We start from the raw sequence: 20118 nt of genomic DNA, 5'->3' as shown, positions 1-20118 counted from the left end.
GGCTACGGGAACTTAGCCGACATAAACAAACATGAACGATAGCACAAAAAATTACAAAAACAAATATGCAAAAATCAGCTCCGGCTAGATTCGAACCACAAGCCTATGCTGTGTCATGCAGATATGTTACCTCTACGCCAGACGATGTGCCTGATGATTGATTGAACTTGATTTATAATTAGCAGACTTGAAAAGAAAGCCTCAAGTCCAACCTTCAAAAACCACATTTTAAAAATTCAAAATGCTGTCTGGAAACTTGTTCTATCAGCAAAAAACACGTCCAGAAACTCAATCGACGACAATTAATGAAAAACTCAAAAAATAAATAACAAACGGCAACTGAACCGAATATTTCCCTTAAACCGAAAACATGCTTGTTGTCATGAAAAATTTTGAACTATAAAATCTATTCTAAGATTGATCCATTTTGTTTGATCCGGAACAAAGCATAAAATTTTTTCTGCCCTTGAAGCGACCCTAAACTAGGTCCCTGAGCCGATAATATATAAGCCAAAATCATCTAGGTCGAACAAAATTTTTAAGCGAAAAAAACAGCAAATTATACGAAGTCAAGGCTAGTAAAATTACAAATTGCAGTAATTCAAAACACTAAAAATAACTGCGTATAAAAAATCAATTCTTTTACATGGCAACTAATCTGACAAACGATAAGCAGACAAACAAAACTCAGTTTTGGAAAAAAATATTTCCAAATTGAAAAAAAAAGATCCTCGTCAGATTCGAACCCACAAACTTAGCCGTCCCAGGCGTATTCTTCAACTCTGGGCAAAAAGTTGGAGACGCACAAAAATTAATTCATTATGAACCAAGATACAAGTGATTTTGTCAAACAAGTTGTTAACCCAAAAAAGGAGTATAATCCGATTTAATAACGCTTGCTAATCGCAAGCGTAAACAGCGAAAAATCAAACTTCCGGGTGATCACATTTTCCTAAAAAAACTAGCAAAAAATCATCAAAACCTAAATCAGTGAAACTCACTTCGTTCTTTTACAGCAAAGATGGCGCTGAAAAAACTACTGCTTTTCAGAGATTTGTGATTTGACGGAAAAAACCAGAGGTGCCACAATTAGTTCTCTATTTTTTCAAGACTGAAGACAAAACAGAAAGCTTACCTCTACTACAGCTTAGTAATTAAATAAGTTCACAATCTAAATTTATTGGATAGAGTGAAAAAAGTAAACAATTACAACTTTGACTATAAATTTAATTGAAAATATCTCCAGTGATATACTCAAACACACCATATTTGGAAATAACAAAATAGAAGCACCATTTATACCTTTTAAGACACCTAAACGCTCTCAATTCGAGAAAACCAATTTAGTTTGTGGTCTCCAAAACGAAAAAGAGACAAATATCAGTTTTCTTCCGGATATGCAGTTTGCTTATCGATCACCTTATTCGGCTCCCAGTAGCTGAGATATGTCGGATATGGATCAAGACACTGCACCTTTTCCAATCTGTTTCCAGCTAGGGCAGTGGACCAGCCCTGACTGTTGATTCCACATGACCACTTCTCCACTCCGGTTTCAAGCCCGAACCATCTGTCGGGCACTGCGAGTATGAACTGCTGCATCTGGATCATGAAGCGCTCGTAGTAAAGATCCGGAGACACTATCGTCGGCATCATTTCCTTAAGAGGAATAGATAATTATTATTGCCGTACAACCAAAATTGTTCCAAGATATAAGTGACAAACTCCGATCTGAAACTATATTTCACATTATAACTAATCTTTCATGGGCGCCTTATGTTTCATGGGCGCGGTTTTTGGTTTACTTTACTTTAAAAGAGCCAATTCGAACTTCCCGGCTCTGCTGAAATAAGTATGGCATATCTCGAAAAATTTTCCTACGCCAGAAAATTGCGTTTTTGAGAAATATGTCGGCGTAGACACCCAAAAAGCGCGTTTTTCCGGCGCAAGTGACTAAATACATAGATCGAGAACTTCAGATTATTTTCGCTGTTAACAGGGCCCAAAATCTATTATTTTCACAAAACAGTGTTTCCAATTCTAGAAACGTATAAGTTTGATCAAATTGGAGAATTATACGTTTAACATAGAAACTCGGCATCAGATCTTGCCATCAGAGGAACTTACCAGAACAGTTGTTAACCAGAAAAAAGTAACCAATTTTTAAAATAAATACTCTTACTCTTGCATGAGTAATTATCTCTGCAACTTACCCTAGAATCCGCTGGTCTATTAACTGGATTTGAGAACATGATGATAACCGTCTTCGTTACCATCTCGAATTTCTTATCCAGTCCAAACTTGCGCAAATAGTCCACAATTCCCACCACCATCTCACTTCTTGAATCATCTAGACCAATCAGAAGCGAGTAATCTATGCGGCCATTATCTGACAGGAATTTTCCATCTCTCTCAATTGCCTCCATTAAAACATGCTTGCTGTGTGGTCTTGTGATTATGGGGTCCTCCTGTATTACAGAGGTCATGTGTTGGTCCAGAATCATCTTCTTGTTTTCCACAACTGTTTTGTAACTTGGTTCGGAGGCAGTCAGCAATTTATGAACTCCCTAAATCAAAAACATACACAAACTTCAATTATTGCGCATTTAACACCATGGTCGGATCCATTGTAGAAGGCGCTAATGCCTCTTAACACAACTCTTCTACCAAACCAAACGCAATCGTGCTACAATTACCTACAGGATATCAAAATCTTCCCAAAAACTGCATCATCCCTACAGTGCAGAAACAAAATTTTTCCCGAAATCACCTTCCCGTCAAAATTCGAGATTCATCTTAAAAACTTGCCATCAGCAAAGCACATTATTGAACCCTGAGCGTAATTGTTTTGGCTGCAAAGCTGAATGAAAATTAACAATAGTTTCACAAGGAAGCTTTCGAATAAAAAGCAAGCACCACGAGAATTAATTTCTAATGACAAATATATATTTAATATCTAACCTTGAGGTCAAAGTTGCGACTGCAATCTCTGTTATAGAACAAGTCTTCCATCACTATCAGGAACATCTTGTACTGTTCATTCGTGAACATATTTTTAACAGTCACTTGGTACACTCCGAAAATCTTGCACAGTGTAGTTGGGTTCCCTTCGTCCAGACATTTATTCAAATACGCGAAATAGTTCGTCGCGAACTCCGGGTCAATAAAGTCTAGACCTTCTGCAGATTTCAACGACTTCAGAATGAATCTCTTGCACTGCGACTGATAGAAGTGAGCTTTGGACTTTCCTGCACTCATTTTGATCTCAACGGTCTCGCTGAGGCATTTGATAAACCACTTTTCAACATCTTCCCCTTCCTGTAATGCAACAAAATCAACGCCAGGAAACGCTTTCACAAAAAAATTCTGGCAAGTGACAAAAACCGAAAAAAATCGGACAACATAACATGCACCACTGGTTTAAATTCTATTTTAGGAGGTACGAGTGCTGAAAGAAATTGTTCGTAACAACAAATCTACCTTTGGAATGAATGTTCTGTTTCTCAGATTTCTGAACTCGAGAGGGTACCAGCTCTTGCAGTAGAAATCACATCTTCTTTCCTTGTCAGACAAGCTTGAGAAAGTATGCTCAATAAACATCTGCTTCAGTTTCGGCTGGCCAGTAGCTGCCGCTGCTGCATTCGAAACATTTACAGGTCGCATTGAATCTTTGCAAGTGCTCGTTTCAAAATCCTTTGTTTTGGACTTGAACGTATAACGTTGGTTATCTGGCAACATTAAACTTGCTTCGACCATCTTTTGATCTATAAAAACTGTGTTGCTATTGGTATACATGCTCGCTATCTCTGCTTCTTCTTTAGCAAGCTTGCTTCTGTAAAAACTCGAAGCCATTGAATAGGCAATGATGGAACCCGGTTCGTTATCCCTGATTAAAATAGGCATGAACTGGTCGTCTTTATCTACGTCCATAATAAAGTGCTCTTTCTCGTTAAATGGAAAATGAGAAGACAGCTCAGGTACTGGCTTGTTAATGGCCTTGGTCGCCATAAACGGTTCTGGATGATTTCCGTGAGCTTCATCGTTGCCACTTTCGGTATTCTGAAGAAGAAAAACTCCAACAAGAGGAGCAAACACCCCTCTATTAGTCTCGCATTCGAAAATTTGCTCTTTGTTGAAACAACCATTACCACCTACATTTTGCTCTTCGTCAAGCTCAATTCCACCGAACAAGTTTTGAGTGTGGTTCGAGCCCACTTCGGGCCCGGTCAAATGTCCAACCCATTTCAACACTCCTTGTTTTGTTTGTGAATCATAGGTGACAACTACTCGCTTTCCGACATCTTCTTGTCTTGCATGTACATCGCATGTTATATTCCTAACAGAGCCATCCTTTGATGACGCTTCAGTGATCTGCGATGCGTTACTACTAGTTGTGGTTGGACGAGATGACGAACTGGACGCCGTTTCACGGTTATTCTCGTGAGGAATCGACCTACACATAACTTCTTTTGCTTTCGTGAATTTTCCTCGTTTTCGTACATAACCGTCTGGCATACAAAACGACTCTTCAATGTCGACGTGCGATTTCTTAGGACTGCTTGCCTTGGTAGTTACTTTAACAAATTGCATGATACCGTCTTCGACTTTTGATTTTCTTTGGCTAACGATGTTCACTGCAACAGTGGCTCCTTCCGTAGTTGCCTCGACGATTGGACTCTGATGATAAAGCGACTGTTTCGCATCAACTTTCCGCTCAGTTTCCATATCTTTGATCTCGAATTGATTGTCGAATGGATCCTCGCCAAAATGATCAGTTCCCATGTTTTTGTGGGAGCCGGTGGATTCAGTTGAACATTCCAGCTCAAAATTATCGAGAGCTACTGAGCTGTTAGATGTCACTCTTTCGATAGGCGACGTCGAGTTCAAATAGAATTGGGTTGCATAGAGGTTAGACATACCCAGGTTCCTGTTGTCTTTGCCCAAAATAGCTTTGTATTCATTTTCTGCTCGCACAAGTTTTGACAAGTTAGCACTCCATTTAAGGCAAAACTGGTAGAAAACATGCTTCATTAGCAGAATTGTATCGTATCTTATCCAGTCACTATCTGATGTCTGGCAGTTCTGTTCTAGCTCTGCTTTGACCAGGGAACAGTCACTTTTGATGTTCACCTCGAAGCTCTGACAAATTTGCTTGAGATTTTGCGCCGCCTTATATTTGGCGCTTTTGATGCTGCTACTTCCTGACTCGTCTTTGATATTTTTCAAATGTTCACCGCACCTGTTCAATTTATCATCGACTTCTTTCGAAACACCTTCGATTTTACTGAACAGACTTTTCTGCTCATCGTTGAATTTCTTCAACGAGTATTTGAATGAGCCAAAAAGGGAAAACTTTTCCGGGAAAGCCACTTCATAGACATTTATTTTCGACACCCGAAAAGCGGCGACACGCTGTTTGTACATGAAATACTGATGATGATCTCTGAACATAGAGTGGCTACAAACTGAGGTGTGATCTGGACTCGACGCTGGAGATGCACTTGGTGTATATTCTGAATGAACCACTTCCACGTTGAACGCCGACAAACAATTTTCCAGGAACTTCCCGAATGAATAATTCCAGGTGTTTTCAGACATCTTTGAGATTTGCCCCAACTTCTTGCAACTGGGACAAAAATTCCACATCACAATTGTGTCTGGAGGCTTCTGAGATGTCTTTACTTCGTTATGTAGTGATACATGCAAGCAGTAATTCGCACTGAAGAACCTTCTTTTATGCACTTCGGGAGCAAACTCACATTGTGGATTGATGCAAACTTTATCCGAAAAGCAGAATTTTTCCAGGAAACTTCCTAAGGTCATATCTCCTTGAAGGTAAAACGGCAAGTCTCTGTAGATCAAGTAGCAACATCTGCTGGGATCTTTTGATTGACTGTTAGAAGAGATCAAAATAAGGACATTGATTTTCTGGTGGTACCTGTAATCCAGACAATCAGGCTTTTGTCTTCTGGACTGGAAATGAAGTTTCCTTTTGTTCATTTTACAGTCGAATGCTCTTCGTTTTTCCATCATTCGCTTATTATGCCTATCTCTGATGTTTGCGATGTCATCGAAAGCTAAATTATAACCTCTTAATCTGAAATCGGCCAGAAGGTTCAGAAACTCCGGTCCGTCTAAAGGCTTGCTAGTTATGTAACTCAAAAACGGATGAGGAGGCAACTCAACTATGTTAGATGGGTCAAAAATTGCAGTTTCTTCAAACGGCAGCATTTCAAGGTCAAACTCAGGCGCAACATCTTCCAAATTCTCCATTATTCCGTCGGATTTGAACACTGGCGGGAGCGGTGTTTCTCCTGGAAACAATCCACTCCAGTATTTTCTCATATCTTTGTTTTCTTTTGCCACCTGAGCTCTCGGCACCAGATATCTCCGGATTGGTGAGTTGTACCCCAGGTTACTTTCCAGAAATGGGCAGCTAATGAGCACATGAGGAGACATTGAGAGAACAGTGGATCTGAACTGCTGACTGTGTATATAGAATAGACTGTTTTCGTTGGGTTCCAGTGGCGCTTCAACGCATGCAGTGTCCAAAACTGAGATCGCGCTAAACAAACGTAATATTCGGAAACAATTTTTGAGGCTTTATTTTACTGTGACCACTCTCAGGGATGGGCAAAGACTGTTAACTAATGGATTTTTTGACAGCGATTATGGAAACTCAGAGGAGTTCAGACATGACTAGCTGACCTGTTTTTAGAGAAAGAAATCTACTTTCGAATTTGAATGTTTAATAAATATATGGCCTTGAATCTCTTATAATTTTTAATTTATGATTGACACTTTTTGACAAAATTAACTCAATTTGAGAAAATTGGATCGAGGGTAGGTTTTTTCCGCTGGAAATCTGAAAAAAAACCCACTTCGAAAACCAGAAATCGATCACGCTTTTTGTTACTTTTAAAAGTTTGCTGTTTGATAGTGGTAGCGTTTGCCTTCCTTTTAAAAAAGGAAAAAAGTCAACTTAAAAAGAAATCAAAAATGAAACAGCGAAAAATCAAACTGAGTGTGAAAAATCACGTGAGTGTGAACAAATTATAAGACTGTTACTGAAAAAAAAATATCATCACGACCTATAGAAGAGTCACAACTTCCATCAACGCTCAAAAATTGCCACATCTTATTGTACATTCGGAGCCTTACAATCTTAACAACCGACAAACACTAGTCACAAATAAAGCAGCTACAAATGCTAATAAATTGCCAATACAATTCTGTGAAACTCGGCAATAGATTCAATTTTGCAATTATTAATTTCGAATATAACAAACTGAAGGCATCCACACTAACGATGCATGAAACAAATCGCAAAGCATAAAGCCACCTTATGTAGAAATTAAGCATTCCAAAAAACTGCGAGATATGCTTAGTTAGAAAATTTCTGAAATCGAGTTTTTTATTATTGTGATGTTGTTTGAAACAAATAGCTTTTTTCGGTTCATATGATGAACTTAAAATGCATCAATTGGGTTAATTTATTACTATTCGAATGTCAAAGCACACGCTATTAAAAAGCTGTAAAGTTGTCCCACCATTATTGGGGTGCCGCACCAATATTCGCACCTAAGGTTGGGAAAAAAGAAGTTTCGTACTAATACACTAGCTTCGCATGTGTAAAAACAGTTAATAAAAAAAGTTACTGCATCAAAGATACCCTACAGTTATTAAGGCCCATTAAGTAGTACGCTCGGAACTAAAATGAAGAGTATTAATTTACATTTCAAAAAGCATTTCAATCGCGTACAGTTTTTTAGGCAGTAATCGTTTTTTTATCTTCGGCAGAGAACGCAAAAATTTTGTATAGCAGCTCATAAATTAACAAAACAATTATATAATAGTTACAAAATAGGCGCAATTTTCTTCCTAACTCTTGCTTTTTTAAAACATAGTGATTAAGCGGAGCTACGAATAACTTGCGATAAAACGAAGCGTAGCATTACAAGCGTAGCATTCCAAATATTTTTGGAAATAGGCAACAAATTTTTTTTGGGAAAAACGAACATTCGATCTCAGAAAACAGACGAGAAATACAACCACTAGCAATAAACCAGCTTTAAGTAATCTCTGACAATCCACTAGCTCACAACACTGGTTAGATGCCAATTGATCCGAGGACAAAAAACGGAACGGATGTTGACGTCGTAAAAAATCAAAATTTTTTCGGAAATAAGAAAAATTGTATCTCAGAAAAAGAGACAAGAAACACAGCCACTAGCATTAAACAAGCTTTTAGCATTGTCCAAGCGTTCACTAAGCCAAAAACCCGTGGTAACTTGCCAAATATTACGAAAACAAAAAACGTCAAAGGAAATTGTCATAGCGATAACTTTCAACTTTTATACTATACAACCAACCGACCTAATTTAATAAAAATAATACTAGCCATTTTTCATTTTTAAACTGATGCAAAATAAGTTCGCTACACCGACAAAGCAAAAGCCGAAATAACCTAGTCCGAATAAAATTTCTGAGCGAGAGAAAGCCAAAAAGAAACGGAAAATATACCAGTAAGATATAGGAATTAAAAAAAAACTAAAGGATTCAATCGACGACACTTGACTTTAATGAAAATTGGTCAAAGTGCAAAAAATTGAGGTGTTGCAACTAAGCCAACAAACTATGGTCCGACTAACCAAGTTTTTACTGGAAAAATTCAATATGAGACACTGTCAAAAAATAAAGTCCGACTGGGACTCTAACATCTGACCATAAGTTGCAAAAACAACTGCATTACCTCCAGACCAAATGCATTGGAGCATGGTTATTGCCAGGGTTCCATAATAAAGCAACATCAATTTCAGTTAAAAAATATGCAACAACAGTTGTTTACGGGAAGAAAGTCTAGTTCCCGATTAAAAGACAAAAAATCAAGTGGTGACATATACACAAAACGCACTGAGAAAAGGGTTTGATTAAGACATAAATTGAAGTTGTTTGTATGCCCGTAGCCACACATGAGTGAATCATACAAAAACACACAAAAAAAGGAACATAAAACCGCACAGTCAACTTAGAACCGTAAAAGCCACAAAGTGCAAGCTGGGTGAGCAGCAAACAAAATTTACCAACGTTTTGGGATAGTTATTGTTGAAAATTTTCAATGAAAATATGTACGAAACGCATGTTATCCGTTTCACAGTTGTAGTCCTAACCTTTCTTCACAAAAAGCCGAACCATCACATTTTATTTGATGCATAATGATTGTGCCAATTTCAGAGCGCCATGTTTCCTAAAAACTCATTTTATATGACTTTAATTTGATTGAAGCATATGTAAAACAGTTCGCCAGTAAAAATTTCTTAAGATCTGAGAACTGATAGAGAAAATAGAAAGTGGAGTTATACTTATTCTTTACATATAAAATGCAAGAGCCGCTATAATAGCTGTTCAACTTTTCTTGGTTTCTTTCTATGAAAAAGTCACTAGTCCAATTTGACGGTAGATAAATTGACAGATTCTATACGCGATGACCCGTGACAGCATGCCTCATTTTGCCATTAGCAAAACAATCACAAAGGAACGGGGTTCGTGCTGAAACAGTTGAGTTTTGAGCAACCTTGGTGTGTAGAGATAGCTGTTGCGTCATTGTTTGGTTCTACAATAGTCCATCCAAGTTATGTGAAAAATGCTCGCGGAATGTTGTCTTTTCCTTTTATGGTTGTCTGTGGGCTCCAATTCATGGTTGCTCGCAATGATTGGTAGCTGTCACTTGCTGCTGTTGACCCTATCAGATGATTGGTCCTTTGCGGAGTTGTATCGGAAGATACCTGTCCGGCTTGTGACATTGATGTTGTAAGAAACATCAATTGCATTTGTCCTGTCACCTTTGAAACAGGTGTTTCTGAAAATTCTTGATGAGAGTCCTGGGTCCTGGTCCACAGTTGAAGATGGGTTAGCTATAGTTGAATTGGACCAAGTTAACATCAACTCCCTCCCCTACCTAACCCCCCCCCCCCCCCCCACCCCCCAAATCCGTTTAGGGGGGAGGATCTTAACTTGGTTCTGAGTTCGATTTTTCAGCCAATCAGAATAGAGCATTTTACACGCAGCGCTTATCAAAACTAATTTAATGCCAACGCTCGGGTGTTGGATCTTAACTTGGTCTACTTGGAGGGGAGGATGTTAACTTGATCCGTTGAATTAGCTGTTGGAGTGTTGTTTTGACCCATTTGGTTGAATTCTTCAACGATGTCATCAAGTTGATCTTCCATTTCGATGAACCATCTGATCAAACTTTCGGGTGTTTCGTATTGCGGTGGGTGGTGCACGAGATGAATTGTTGCGCCTTCTAAACTTCGTAGCTAATTTTTCATGTTTTTCATTAAGTCCAAAATATTGAAATTAGCATTGACGTCATCTGTGACTCTTTTGATCCTTTTGAGACATCTTTCGAAACGAGGTCTCTTTGGGAGAGAGTGGATTTCTACGGCATGTTGTAGCAGAGGCTATTGTAGTTGTCTTCAGTTGTTGCAAGTCGGGTGTAGATCAGTCGATGATGTATTTTTGTGCTGCTATCTAGACCTTAACTTGAGTGCAAAAGGCAAAAAAACTTGATAGGGCTAAGTATTTTTTATTCAAAAAGGTACAATGAAATAAATTAATCAAAATGAAAGATACATATGCAATAAAAAATAACGTCCCGATACCTATAACAGGCGGAAATAAAATATAATAAATGTTCACGAACCAAATCCTAAATAAGTAAACCGATACCAATTTTTTGGTCGAAATTTTTAAAGTGCCTAAAAACGCGTTTTTTGGCCTGTTTTTCAACATTTTGCCAGCAGTGCAGAAAATCTGGCCAAAGCAGAGTCTTTTTAGTGCTTTTGGAGAGCTCGGAAAATCAAGATGGTCGGCCTAAAAAAAGTCGACAAATTTCAAAATCAACAAAAACAATTTCGAAATATTTCAGCGGTTTTTTAAACTTTTGATTCCAAAAAGGCGCTAAAATACTCAAAGTAAGCTAACATTACTCAGCTAAAACTAATTTTTTTACGTTTTAAATTAAGCTACTGTAAGCTTTGAAGCAATTAAAATAAGACTGCTCGCTCGCTTTATTCGCTCGAAAAATCAGAAAACAATTTAAAAATAAAGAAAAAACCAAAACACACCCGGATACAAAGTTCCCCCCCATTTTCAATGGTCGGAACAAAAACAGATCAATAGGTAATGTGAGGCTAAAAATTCCCATCCATTTTCAATACTAGAAGTAAGTCACAATTTTGTCCTCCTACTAGCAAATGAATTTGAATTTAAGTCGAAGTCAAACTGCAAAAGATCAAATTTGGCCTGAAAAAAAATATTACGGCCCATACAAGTCTCTTTATTATGTGCATTGGCTCTTAATAAAAAATGATTCTCAGAACTCTCATGAAGCTCTATTTAGGGTCGGAATGTGCCAAACAATCCAAATCTTCTTTCTAAAAAATCGCAGGTTGAAAAATTAAACCACTACTGAATAATCTAACTTTTTCTAACTTTAAAATCTGACTAAATGACCATTTCTAACTTTAAAATCTGACTAAATGGCCACACGGCTGCGGAAAAATGATGGAAGCGACAGGAAGCACATGCTACATAAGTTAATCACAGCAATTAGGCTAACAAGATTGAAACTCTGCAGCACCCGATTCAGCGGTTCCATGCCTTAACACCTGCGCCGCAACGGGATTATCTTTTGAACTAGCAGTCGGTTATCGGTTCAACAGAGGCACAAAAAACCTGCTCTGGTGATTGCCTCGCCAAACTTACCCTTTAGTTCCAGTAAATCTCGATTTTAAAACCGGTGATGAAGTTGCGGGACTTGCATTTGCACTCTGCTCACGTATCTTCTGAACTGCTTCTGATCTTTTGTGCAGTAAATTCATGTTATTCGCAGGCACAACTTTGCTCAAATGCTGTGCAGTGAACTCCATGATTTTGGCAGTGAATGGCAAGTGTTTGAAGAATACTCGATGCTGTCCATTTGAGTCCAGGAAGTATGCGCGCTCTGAAAAACGTCAACCATTCAGATTAGAAATGATGTCAAGTTCAGAGTGACCAACTATGTGCCTGATCCATTTCTTATTAAGGTGCAGTCGAGAACAGATTTTGGTATTCAGATACAAGGCTAGAGCACCAACCTTGGTAGAAAAAGTTTTTACAAAGCTCGATTTTTGTCTTTTTCAAAATTTTTCTCGATACTCAAATAAAATGAACTTCAGTCGCTCATTGATTGCGAGATGGGGAGTGGCGAGATTGCTTAATTGATCCGCGCTTAAGGAATTGTGTGATTAAAAAACAAAACTTACCTAAAACCCTGTTGTAGTTGGCCAACGTCATCTCCAGCAAAATATGCTTCACTTTCTTCAACTCGGCTGCATCTTCACTTCCCCTCAGCAAAATAGTGGCAAACTTTTCTTTCACACACTCGTCAAAAACACATATACTCTTGTTCATGCTTCCTATCTTGAAATACTCCACATAAAACTTCTTGTATCGTCCTGGCGTGTATTGTGTGTCAGTCAAACCAAGGTTCTCCACTCTATCTGCAACTTCGCACTCTAACACTCTCGCAAGTCGCTGCAAATTTATCTGCTTTATATTCTTCACAACTGAAATGTTTTCTTCCATTAGCAACTTCTGCACTTTGGAAGCAACTGTGAATTCCATCAGCACCAAATTGATGTATGGCTTTATGGCCAGAATTCGCTTTGTGCATAGTTCGTTGTACATCTTTTTCTGACCCAAGATAGTCTGCAAGCTGACCATTCGGGTAGGATCCCCTTCTGAGTTGCGGTGGTTGTTGCATTCTACACTTCCGCGACATAGCAGAGCATAAGAAGGCTCTTCAATTATTGAATTCATTCCCTTGCAGGTGACGTTTCCAGAGAAAGCAACTCCGTTGATGATTCTCGAGTCCTCGGCCTCACCTCCAGGGACACATTTAACCTTGACATATCTCCTTAAATCACAAACCAATAAAAAATTGTCTATGGGAATACTCTGTCATTGATACTGCTGCTCTATATATTTGGGCCATAGGGTTTGATCGAATGTCCAAGTTTTGTTCCGACCATTGAACATGGGGAGAAACTTTGCATTCTTTGTCTTCGGATATTTATGTGTTTTTTTGTTTTCCTTACAAAATCAGCGGGTAAATTGAGTGATATATCATCTTAAAGCCCTTTCAGTCTTCATTCGAATGACAATAAAATTTTTTCCCAGTGTCGAGAATAACCAGTTTGAAACTTTTTGATTTTTCGAGCGAGAGAAGCGAACAAACAGACTTACAATAGCTTATTCATACTTAAACTAAGCCGTAAATTTTTAGTTTTACTCGAGTAAAGTTATTTATGGAGTTTATTTGGCGCCATTTTGGGAAACAAAATTTCAAAAAAAATGATTTTTTTTCATGTTTCATGTCATTTTTCTGCAAAAACTGTTGTTCAATTTGGCTATTTTACTATCACTGTTGGATATGCCCAAGTTCTAGTTTGTTGTTCACATCCATTTAAATAACACCACGCAGAAAAAAGACAAAATTGTTTTAAAAAAATGTTTTTTTTAAGACTTTGGTCGGAACATTGTGTTATTTGCACATTAAAAGGCTATCATTGTTTTCTTTTTTATCGCAGGCACTACACATAATAATCGGAATGCGTCGAGTAATTTATTATATTGAAGTGTATAGACAAACAGATTTCAAAAGTTTGAGTTTGTGTAACTTCGAGCATTAGAATAACTTTAATTATATGAAAACTATTCAGTGAGGTTAAGAAAATGAAAATTGGATATAAACAAAACTCAAACTAGTTTTCGAAGCTTCATTTAGCGCTTCTTTGGCAAAAGTTAACAACAAAAACTTTTTTTTCTTCAGTTTTTTAAATTCATTTTGTGACGACAACTGTTTTCGATTACGCTTAATTCAATACTTTCAAAGCGTTTGTTAAAGCTAAGTTCACTGACTTACGTTCTCAATTTTTTGACCAAAAGTATGTGCATAAAGTCAGAAATATTTGAGATAAAATGATCCGCAACTTAATCTGGTTGACTCATAAAGGTTATAATTATGGTTGAAAACTTTTTAAACTTAAACTTAGACTCTGAACAAATATTGTTTTCACAAATATGTCCAGATATTCAAAAGTTTTAGAGAAAAAATAAAAATGTAGCTTGCTTTGGATGATCTGATCATAATGGTCGAAGCATTTAAAAAAACTGAGACTCTGAAGAACTTTTACCTTCATAATTAAGACCAAAAAGTCGATAGTTTTCAAGCTAACATTCGGATATAGCTTGTTCTGGATGCCTCACAAAGCCGTTGATAAGGATACAACGTTTTTTTGTTATCTGTTTGATTCTAGACAACTTTGGTCTTCATAGGTTTGTCCCAGAAGCCAATAATATCCGAGATAACATGATGATGTAGCTTGTTTGGGATGACTCAAACATCTTATGATTAATTTAAACAATTTTTAATGCTATTTAAAGATTATAACAATTTTGTCTTCATAAGTGAGTCATAAAAATCAAAAATTTCCGAGATAACATGATGATGTAGCCTGTTTTGAAACAATCATACACCTTATAAAAAAAGTTTAAAATTTTTCAATGACATTATTGAGTCTAAACAACTTATTTATATATATATCTTATATATATTTATATATAACTTTATATATATATATATATATATCTCAAAGTCAAAAACTCCCGAGGTAACTTGACAATTTAGCTTGTTCTTGATATTTCAAACACCCTTTGATGAGGTTGAAAAGCTTTCTTTTGATTCTAGACAAATTTTTGTTTGATTCTAGACAACAATGTACCTTGTTCTGGATGAATCATACATCTTATGATAAAAATTATCACTTTTTTGAAGTCTTCAAATCTTTTGTCTTCATCGGTATGTCTAAAAAACTAAAATTTCCGAGAAAACAAGGATGTAGCTTCTTATGGATGATTCATTTATCACATGATGAAGATTTAAACTTTTCCTAAAAATGTTTTTTGATTCTACGCAACTTTTCTCCTCATTATTCTATACCAAAAATCAATAGTTTCCGAATTAACACAAAAATGTAGCTATTTTTAAATGAGTCATACATCCTTTAAAGATATGATTTAGTTCAAGCTTTTTTTATTCTAAACAACGTTTTTCTTCATAATTATGTACGAAAAGTCAAAAAATACCGAGATTACACGATGATGTAGCTTGATCTGGATGGCTCATACATCCTATGATAAAAATTGAGATTTTTTATTAAGTAATTTTTGATTCTAAAAAGTTTTCGTCTTCATAAGCACGTCCCAAAAGCCAATAAATTCCGAGAAAACGCGAATATCTAGCTAAATCGAGATGACTCATACATTCTATGATGAAGATCGACATTTTTTTGTTAAATTTTGAGTCTTGGCAACTTCTAGCGTCATAGGTATGAAACAAAAGTCCATAGTTTCCGAGATAACATGATGATATAGCTTTTTCTAGATCCCGCACACATCCCATGATGACGATTAATAATTTTTGAAAGTTAATTTTTGATTCTAAACAATTTTTGTCTTCATAAACATGTCCCAAAGGTCAATAATTTCCAAGATAACTTTAAAATGCAGCTTGTTCTGGATAAACCATACATTCTATGATGAAAAGTAACAAGTTTTTCAAGTTTTTTTTATTCTGAACAATTTGTCTTCATAGACATGTCCCAAAAGTCAATAAGTCGATAACATGATGATGTAGCTTAGGAATTTGAAAGTTATTTTTGATTGTAAACAACTTTCGTTCTCGCACGTATGTTACAAAAACAATTCATTTCCGAGATAACATGATAGTTTAGTTTTTTCTGGATGACTTATACATCTCATTAGAAAAATAAACATTTTTTTTGAAGTTATCTTTTGTATCTAAACAAGTTCTGTCATCATAATTAGGTCCAGTAACAAAACGGTTTTTGAGATAACCTGATGATGTAGTAGCCTGGTCTACATGACTTCTATGTCTTATGATGGAGATTAACATTTTTTTAGAAAGTTATTTTTTAATTCTAATTCAAATGTCTTCCTAATTATGTCCGAAAAATCATAAGTTTTTGGATATAACATGATGCTATCGCTTGTCAAAGAAAAAAAATCAGATATTTCATAAATAGTGTATCACTAAACTATAAATTTTCTTGGTAACACTCTTGGTTATGGGCAAAACTTAGTAATTCGACAGAATTAGATTGAAGATATTGACAGTTTTAAAATTCGAGGCCGTAATAATAACAACGGAGAGGTGTAGCTTTTTAGTGTTCTTTAAAAGTGAGAGTTAATCTGTGAGATCGGTTTAACTTTAATGCTGTCCTAGTTTAACAGGCTGAATAATTTTTTTCATTATATTGTTCTCAATCTTCAGTATAACTATCTATCTGCAAAATATTGTCCTCACTATTCATACTTTTGAAACCGTTGCTCAAAGATAAATTTGTGCTCAACATAATAAACAAATAAAATCAGCCTCCACTCCCAGACTGAATATTTAAGGTATTAAAATCTGGACAAAATTCACCGATTCAATCTTTTCATAGACTCAAGCTAGTTTATTTCGAAATTTTCTTGAAAAAGACTACTAGCTCAACGATTGTTTTCGGTCTTATCAACCGAGAAAAAAAATCGCCTATGGCGGCGGTTTTAGTGCAGTGTTAAGAAGGCAATTTTTATCGGCTGCCGACGTATCTTGAGAATGTGCTTAGCTTCCCGTTTGAAAAAAAAAACAAGTTCTGTCAGATACGAATCTAAGACCTTACCCGTCTCAGGCGTATTTGTTACCTCCAGACCAAGTGTGCATGAGACGTGAGAAAAATGAATTTATTATGAACTGAACCAAAATTCACCACTTCTAATTTGATTATTCCGTGAACAAAGTTATTTACGGGAAAAAGTCTAGTACCCGATTGCAATGCCCTTGCTTATCGCAAGGGTAGGGATAAAAGAATTCTTATGTTTACTGGGGAAAAAAGCAATATGAAGCTTACTTCGAGGCCACGAAAAATTGAAACTATACCTTATATCGAGAGCATCATTGTTTCGGAAATTAGGCTTCACTGTCTCTCCCAAAGTTTTCGACAGTCTGAACAACAATGGTGCCCATCTGAAGTCTACGTCGTAATAGCATAACAGTTGATGCAAAAAGGCAATCATGTGCATCAGATACGAGTTTTTCGAGATCTCTTGGACCGCTTGACGGTCGTTCAGAACAGACTCATCTTCTTTGATTTTGATAACAGGTACGAGCGCCGAACCCAGTGATGGAGTTGACAAGCTAGGCATCAGCATAGGAGTGTTTGCTGCCGACGGTATCTCATTGACAGACATTTCCAACGCCTCGAGACTAAGAGGTAGCACTGGGAAGTAGTCTACGCTTCCATCTCTTGAGAATGCCAGATGATCTCTCTTCAGTTTCATACTCATATCGGCAGACCAATAGTCGTAGCTGTCAGAAAAGCCAGTATTCGGAGGCTGAGGGTATAAAGACTGCTCCATGGACGTTGACGGGAAATGGGCAACTCCTGGTCGGAGGCCTGAGTCCCGATTGGAATACCCAAGTGCCTCATCATCCGACTCAGATTCGTCTTCGGAAGAACTACCCTGTACATGCTGCACCCAGGGAGGTTCACTTTCTAAATCACCACTTTCATCCGAGGCAGTTTTTTGGGCTCTTGATACACTTCCAGACCCCAAAATGTCCCGCTGAGAGTTGGTGAAAGACATAACAAAGGCGTTTTCACCAGCACTTCGGTAGAAAATATTTGCATCATTTTTGAACTCGTTGTTTCTACTATTTAAAGGAGTCAAGAAGCTGGCGTCAATCAGAGCTTTTCCAAGCCAAAGCGCCTGAAATAATTGAAGCAATGTTGCAAAAAAAAACGTTCCAAAATGGATAAAACTTTTCTCAGATCAAACCTGCAAGTCCGCTTCGGGTCCTCGAACTTTGTCATTTTCTCGCAGCCAATCAACAATCGCTTTCCCGGACATGCAATCCGTGTAAGTTCTAAGTCGATATCTCACTTTGATGAACGGCAGACCCTGTCTACTTTCCATGATCTCTTGCCATATTTTCTCTAAATCCACCAGACAATCTCGAAGCAACTTACTTCTATGTTTTTCGTCCATCGTACTTGCGCTGTCCTCGGCGCTGCGACTAAACATAGGCGCCAATTTCTTTACCCAGCTCGGGAACTCGGGCAACCCAGTTGAGGTTTTACGACCAACTGAACTTCCAGCTAAATTAGCTGACTCGATACTTGCTACCGTGCTTGGGCTACAAAAGTTCTCAGCTGTTTCCCGACAATAGTTACACGTTCTCTCAGTTCGGTTTTTGTTCAGATCCATTCCAATCATGATTGCCAGGTAGTTACTGCAGCACCTGTTACAAAAAATGTTTCCACAAATTCTACAATGGTGCTTCCTTCTGATCTTCGTGAAGGGTCGCAAACAGCTGTAACATTCAGTACAAGTTGAATCCGGCATCCAGAATCTTTGCATGTGCTCTTTAGCTTTGTTTCTCCTCAATAGATTGATGCGATCCTCAATTTGTTTTCGGTTATCTTCAGAATGCGCAACTGCTCCTTTCGTTCTTGCATTGCCTGTTGAATTCGTAGATGACACGGATGTTTTTCCCCGTGCTCTAAGATCGCTTTCTGATAACTGTTCCTCGTTTATGTCCAATGTTTGTCGGTTATCAGGCGACGCATCCCGTATCGCTTCGGATCTCATGCGCAATCCAGATGAATTTACAGAGGGACTATTTCTGCTCACATCACCACTGTTACCATAGTGCCCGCCATCTTCTTTCCAACTGAAAGCTTCGTTGAACTTTTTCTTCATCTCTGTAACATAAAAGTTACCACTCAAGCCAAAAATGTGCAGAGATCTCATAAAATTAAGAAAAAAAACTAATAGTTGTTGTCCTCTAGTTACAGTTTAAGCAACTGATTTTTTTCTACTTCTGCATATTTAATCATTAAGTAAATTTAGAGCTTACCGCCGAAAAACGTTGAATTCGTGTTTTCAGTAATATCGTCTCTGTATTCAGGAAAGGAGAAGTACACGTCATACTTGACAGAGTTTTTCAGATCGTCTGGGTCTACAGGCGGCGGATCTGAGTGACTTCTACCTCTGTCACTTCCAGGAGACAATGCTGTCGGTAGAGGTGTGGTTGAACTCCGTCTTCGTTCTAAATCGGGGGCCGTGGCAGGCCTAGATGATGGCGATGCACTTCGAGAAGATTGATCAGTGGGTGGTGTATTAGGCAAGGGCAGTGACGATTCATGGACCACAATTTCAGGCAGTTCTTCCGGGACGATTGGGTGATCATCAGGCGTGCCAAACTGTTCGTCCAGAACTTCTTCTCCGAGACAGGAGTCAACACTCGGACTATGTGATTGTAGCTGAATGACAGGAGGTTCCTCGGAATGGAAGGACTCTCCGTCGGAGTCCATAATCTGTCTGTTACTGTGGCTTGTGCTCCAAATTGTTTCGGCTCAAATAACACTTCAGAAAACAATCTATTCAATACAGTAAGCTGCACGGTCACAAGAGTAATACTCGTAGTGATACTGCAAATAGACCACAGGAAACTGGTTAAACTAAATATCGGACTTGCCTCTAATGCTCTGATTTGAAACGTTGTGTTTGAGCAATTACAAAATATCGCGCAAACAAGATGGTTGAAAACAAGCCAAACCTCATCGAATTGAATTACCATGACGAGTTAAGAAGTTTTGATACACAGTCTTGCAGCATAATAAACAGTAAACTCTTTGATCTAATGCATAGACATGCAAAGCTTAAGGTTTGAACACAAACAATTATCTAAAACATTTAAAAAATTATAGGCAAACAGAAGTAAGAAAATAAAACCCGATCGATCTTTCAAGTGCAACAGAGTATTTTAGACCACTGATTAGCCATCTTGCTTAATAATAACTTCCAAACACAGTGACTAAGAGAATCGTTTTACTATTTGCTAGACAAGGCAAACAAAGCATGTCAACACAACCGACAGAAAATGAATAAAAGCCGCTAAGTTTAAAATGTCCGAACAAGATCTACCAAAACCTTCAAACGTTTGTTTCA

General features: G+C 37.5%; 1 protein-coding gene across 1 annotated transcript; it reads right to left on the bottom strand.

Annotated features, from left to right (window-relative positions):
• Positions 1–1163: 1163 nt before the first annotated feature.
• On the bottom strand, positions 1164–19851 carry LOC134839593 (1-phosphatidylinositol 3-phosphate 5-kinase-like). Its single transcript, XM_063855197.1, has 9 exons — positions 19025–19851; positions 17944–18869; positions 17045–17874; positions 12306–12958; positions 11767–12004; positions 3478–6562; positions 2959–3315; positions 2211–2564; positions 1164–1656 (listed from the first exon to the last, which is right to left on the bottom strand). The coding sequence occupies exons 1-9, from the start codon at positions 19479–19481 to the stop codon at positions 1381–1383; spliced, it is 7176 nt and encodes a 2391-aa protein (XP_063711267.1). The 5' UTR covers positions 19482–19851; the 3' UTR covers positions 1164–1380.
• Positions 19852–20118: the final 267 nt, after the last annotated feature.

This window comes from Symsagittifera roscoffensis, chromosome 2 (assembly GCF_963678635.1).
Source record: "Symsagittifera roscoffensis chromosome 2, txSymRosc1.1, whole genome shotgun sequence".
NCBI lineage: Eukaryota > Metazoa > Xenacoelomorpha > Acoela > Convolutidae > Symsagittifera > Symsagittifera roscoffensis.
Note: the sequence above shows the minus strand (reverse complement) of the source record. Positions and strands in the feature narration are given on the sequence as shown.

Bases quoted from the DNA above. Each gene is read 5' to 3' on its own strand.
- LOC134839593 (XM_063855197.1), bottom strand. From the start codon at position 19,481: ATGGACTCCGACGGAGAGTCCTTCCATTCCGAGGAACCTCCTGTCATT. The intron at 18,870-19,024 runs GTAAGCTCTAAA...TTTATGTTACAG, and splicing joins GAATTCAACGTTTTTCGGCG to AGATGAAGAAAAAGTTCAAC. The intron at 17,875-17,943 runs GTTTGATCTGAG...CAATTATTTCAG, and splicing joins GACCCGAAGCGGACTTGCAG to GCGCTTTGGCTTGGAAAAGC.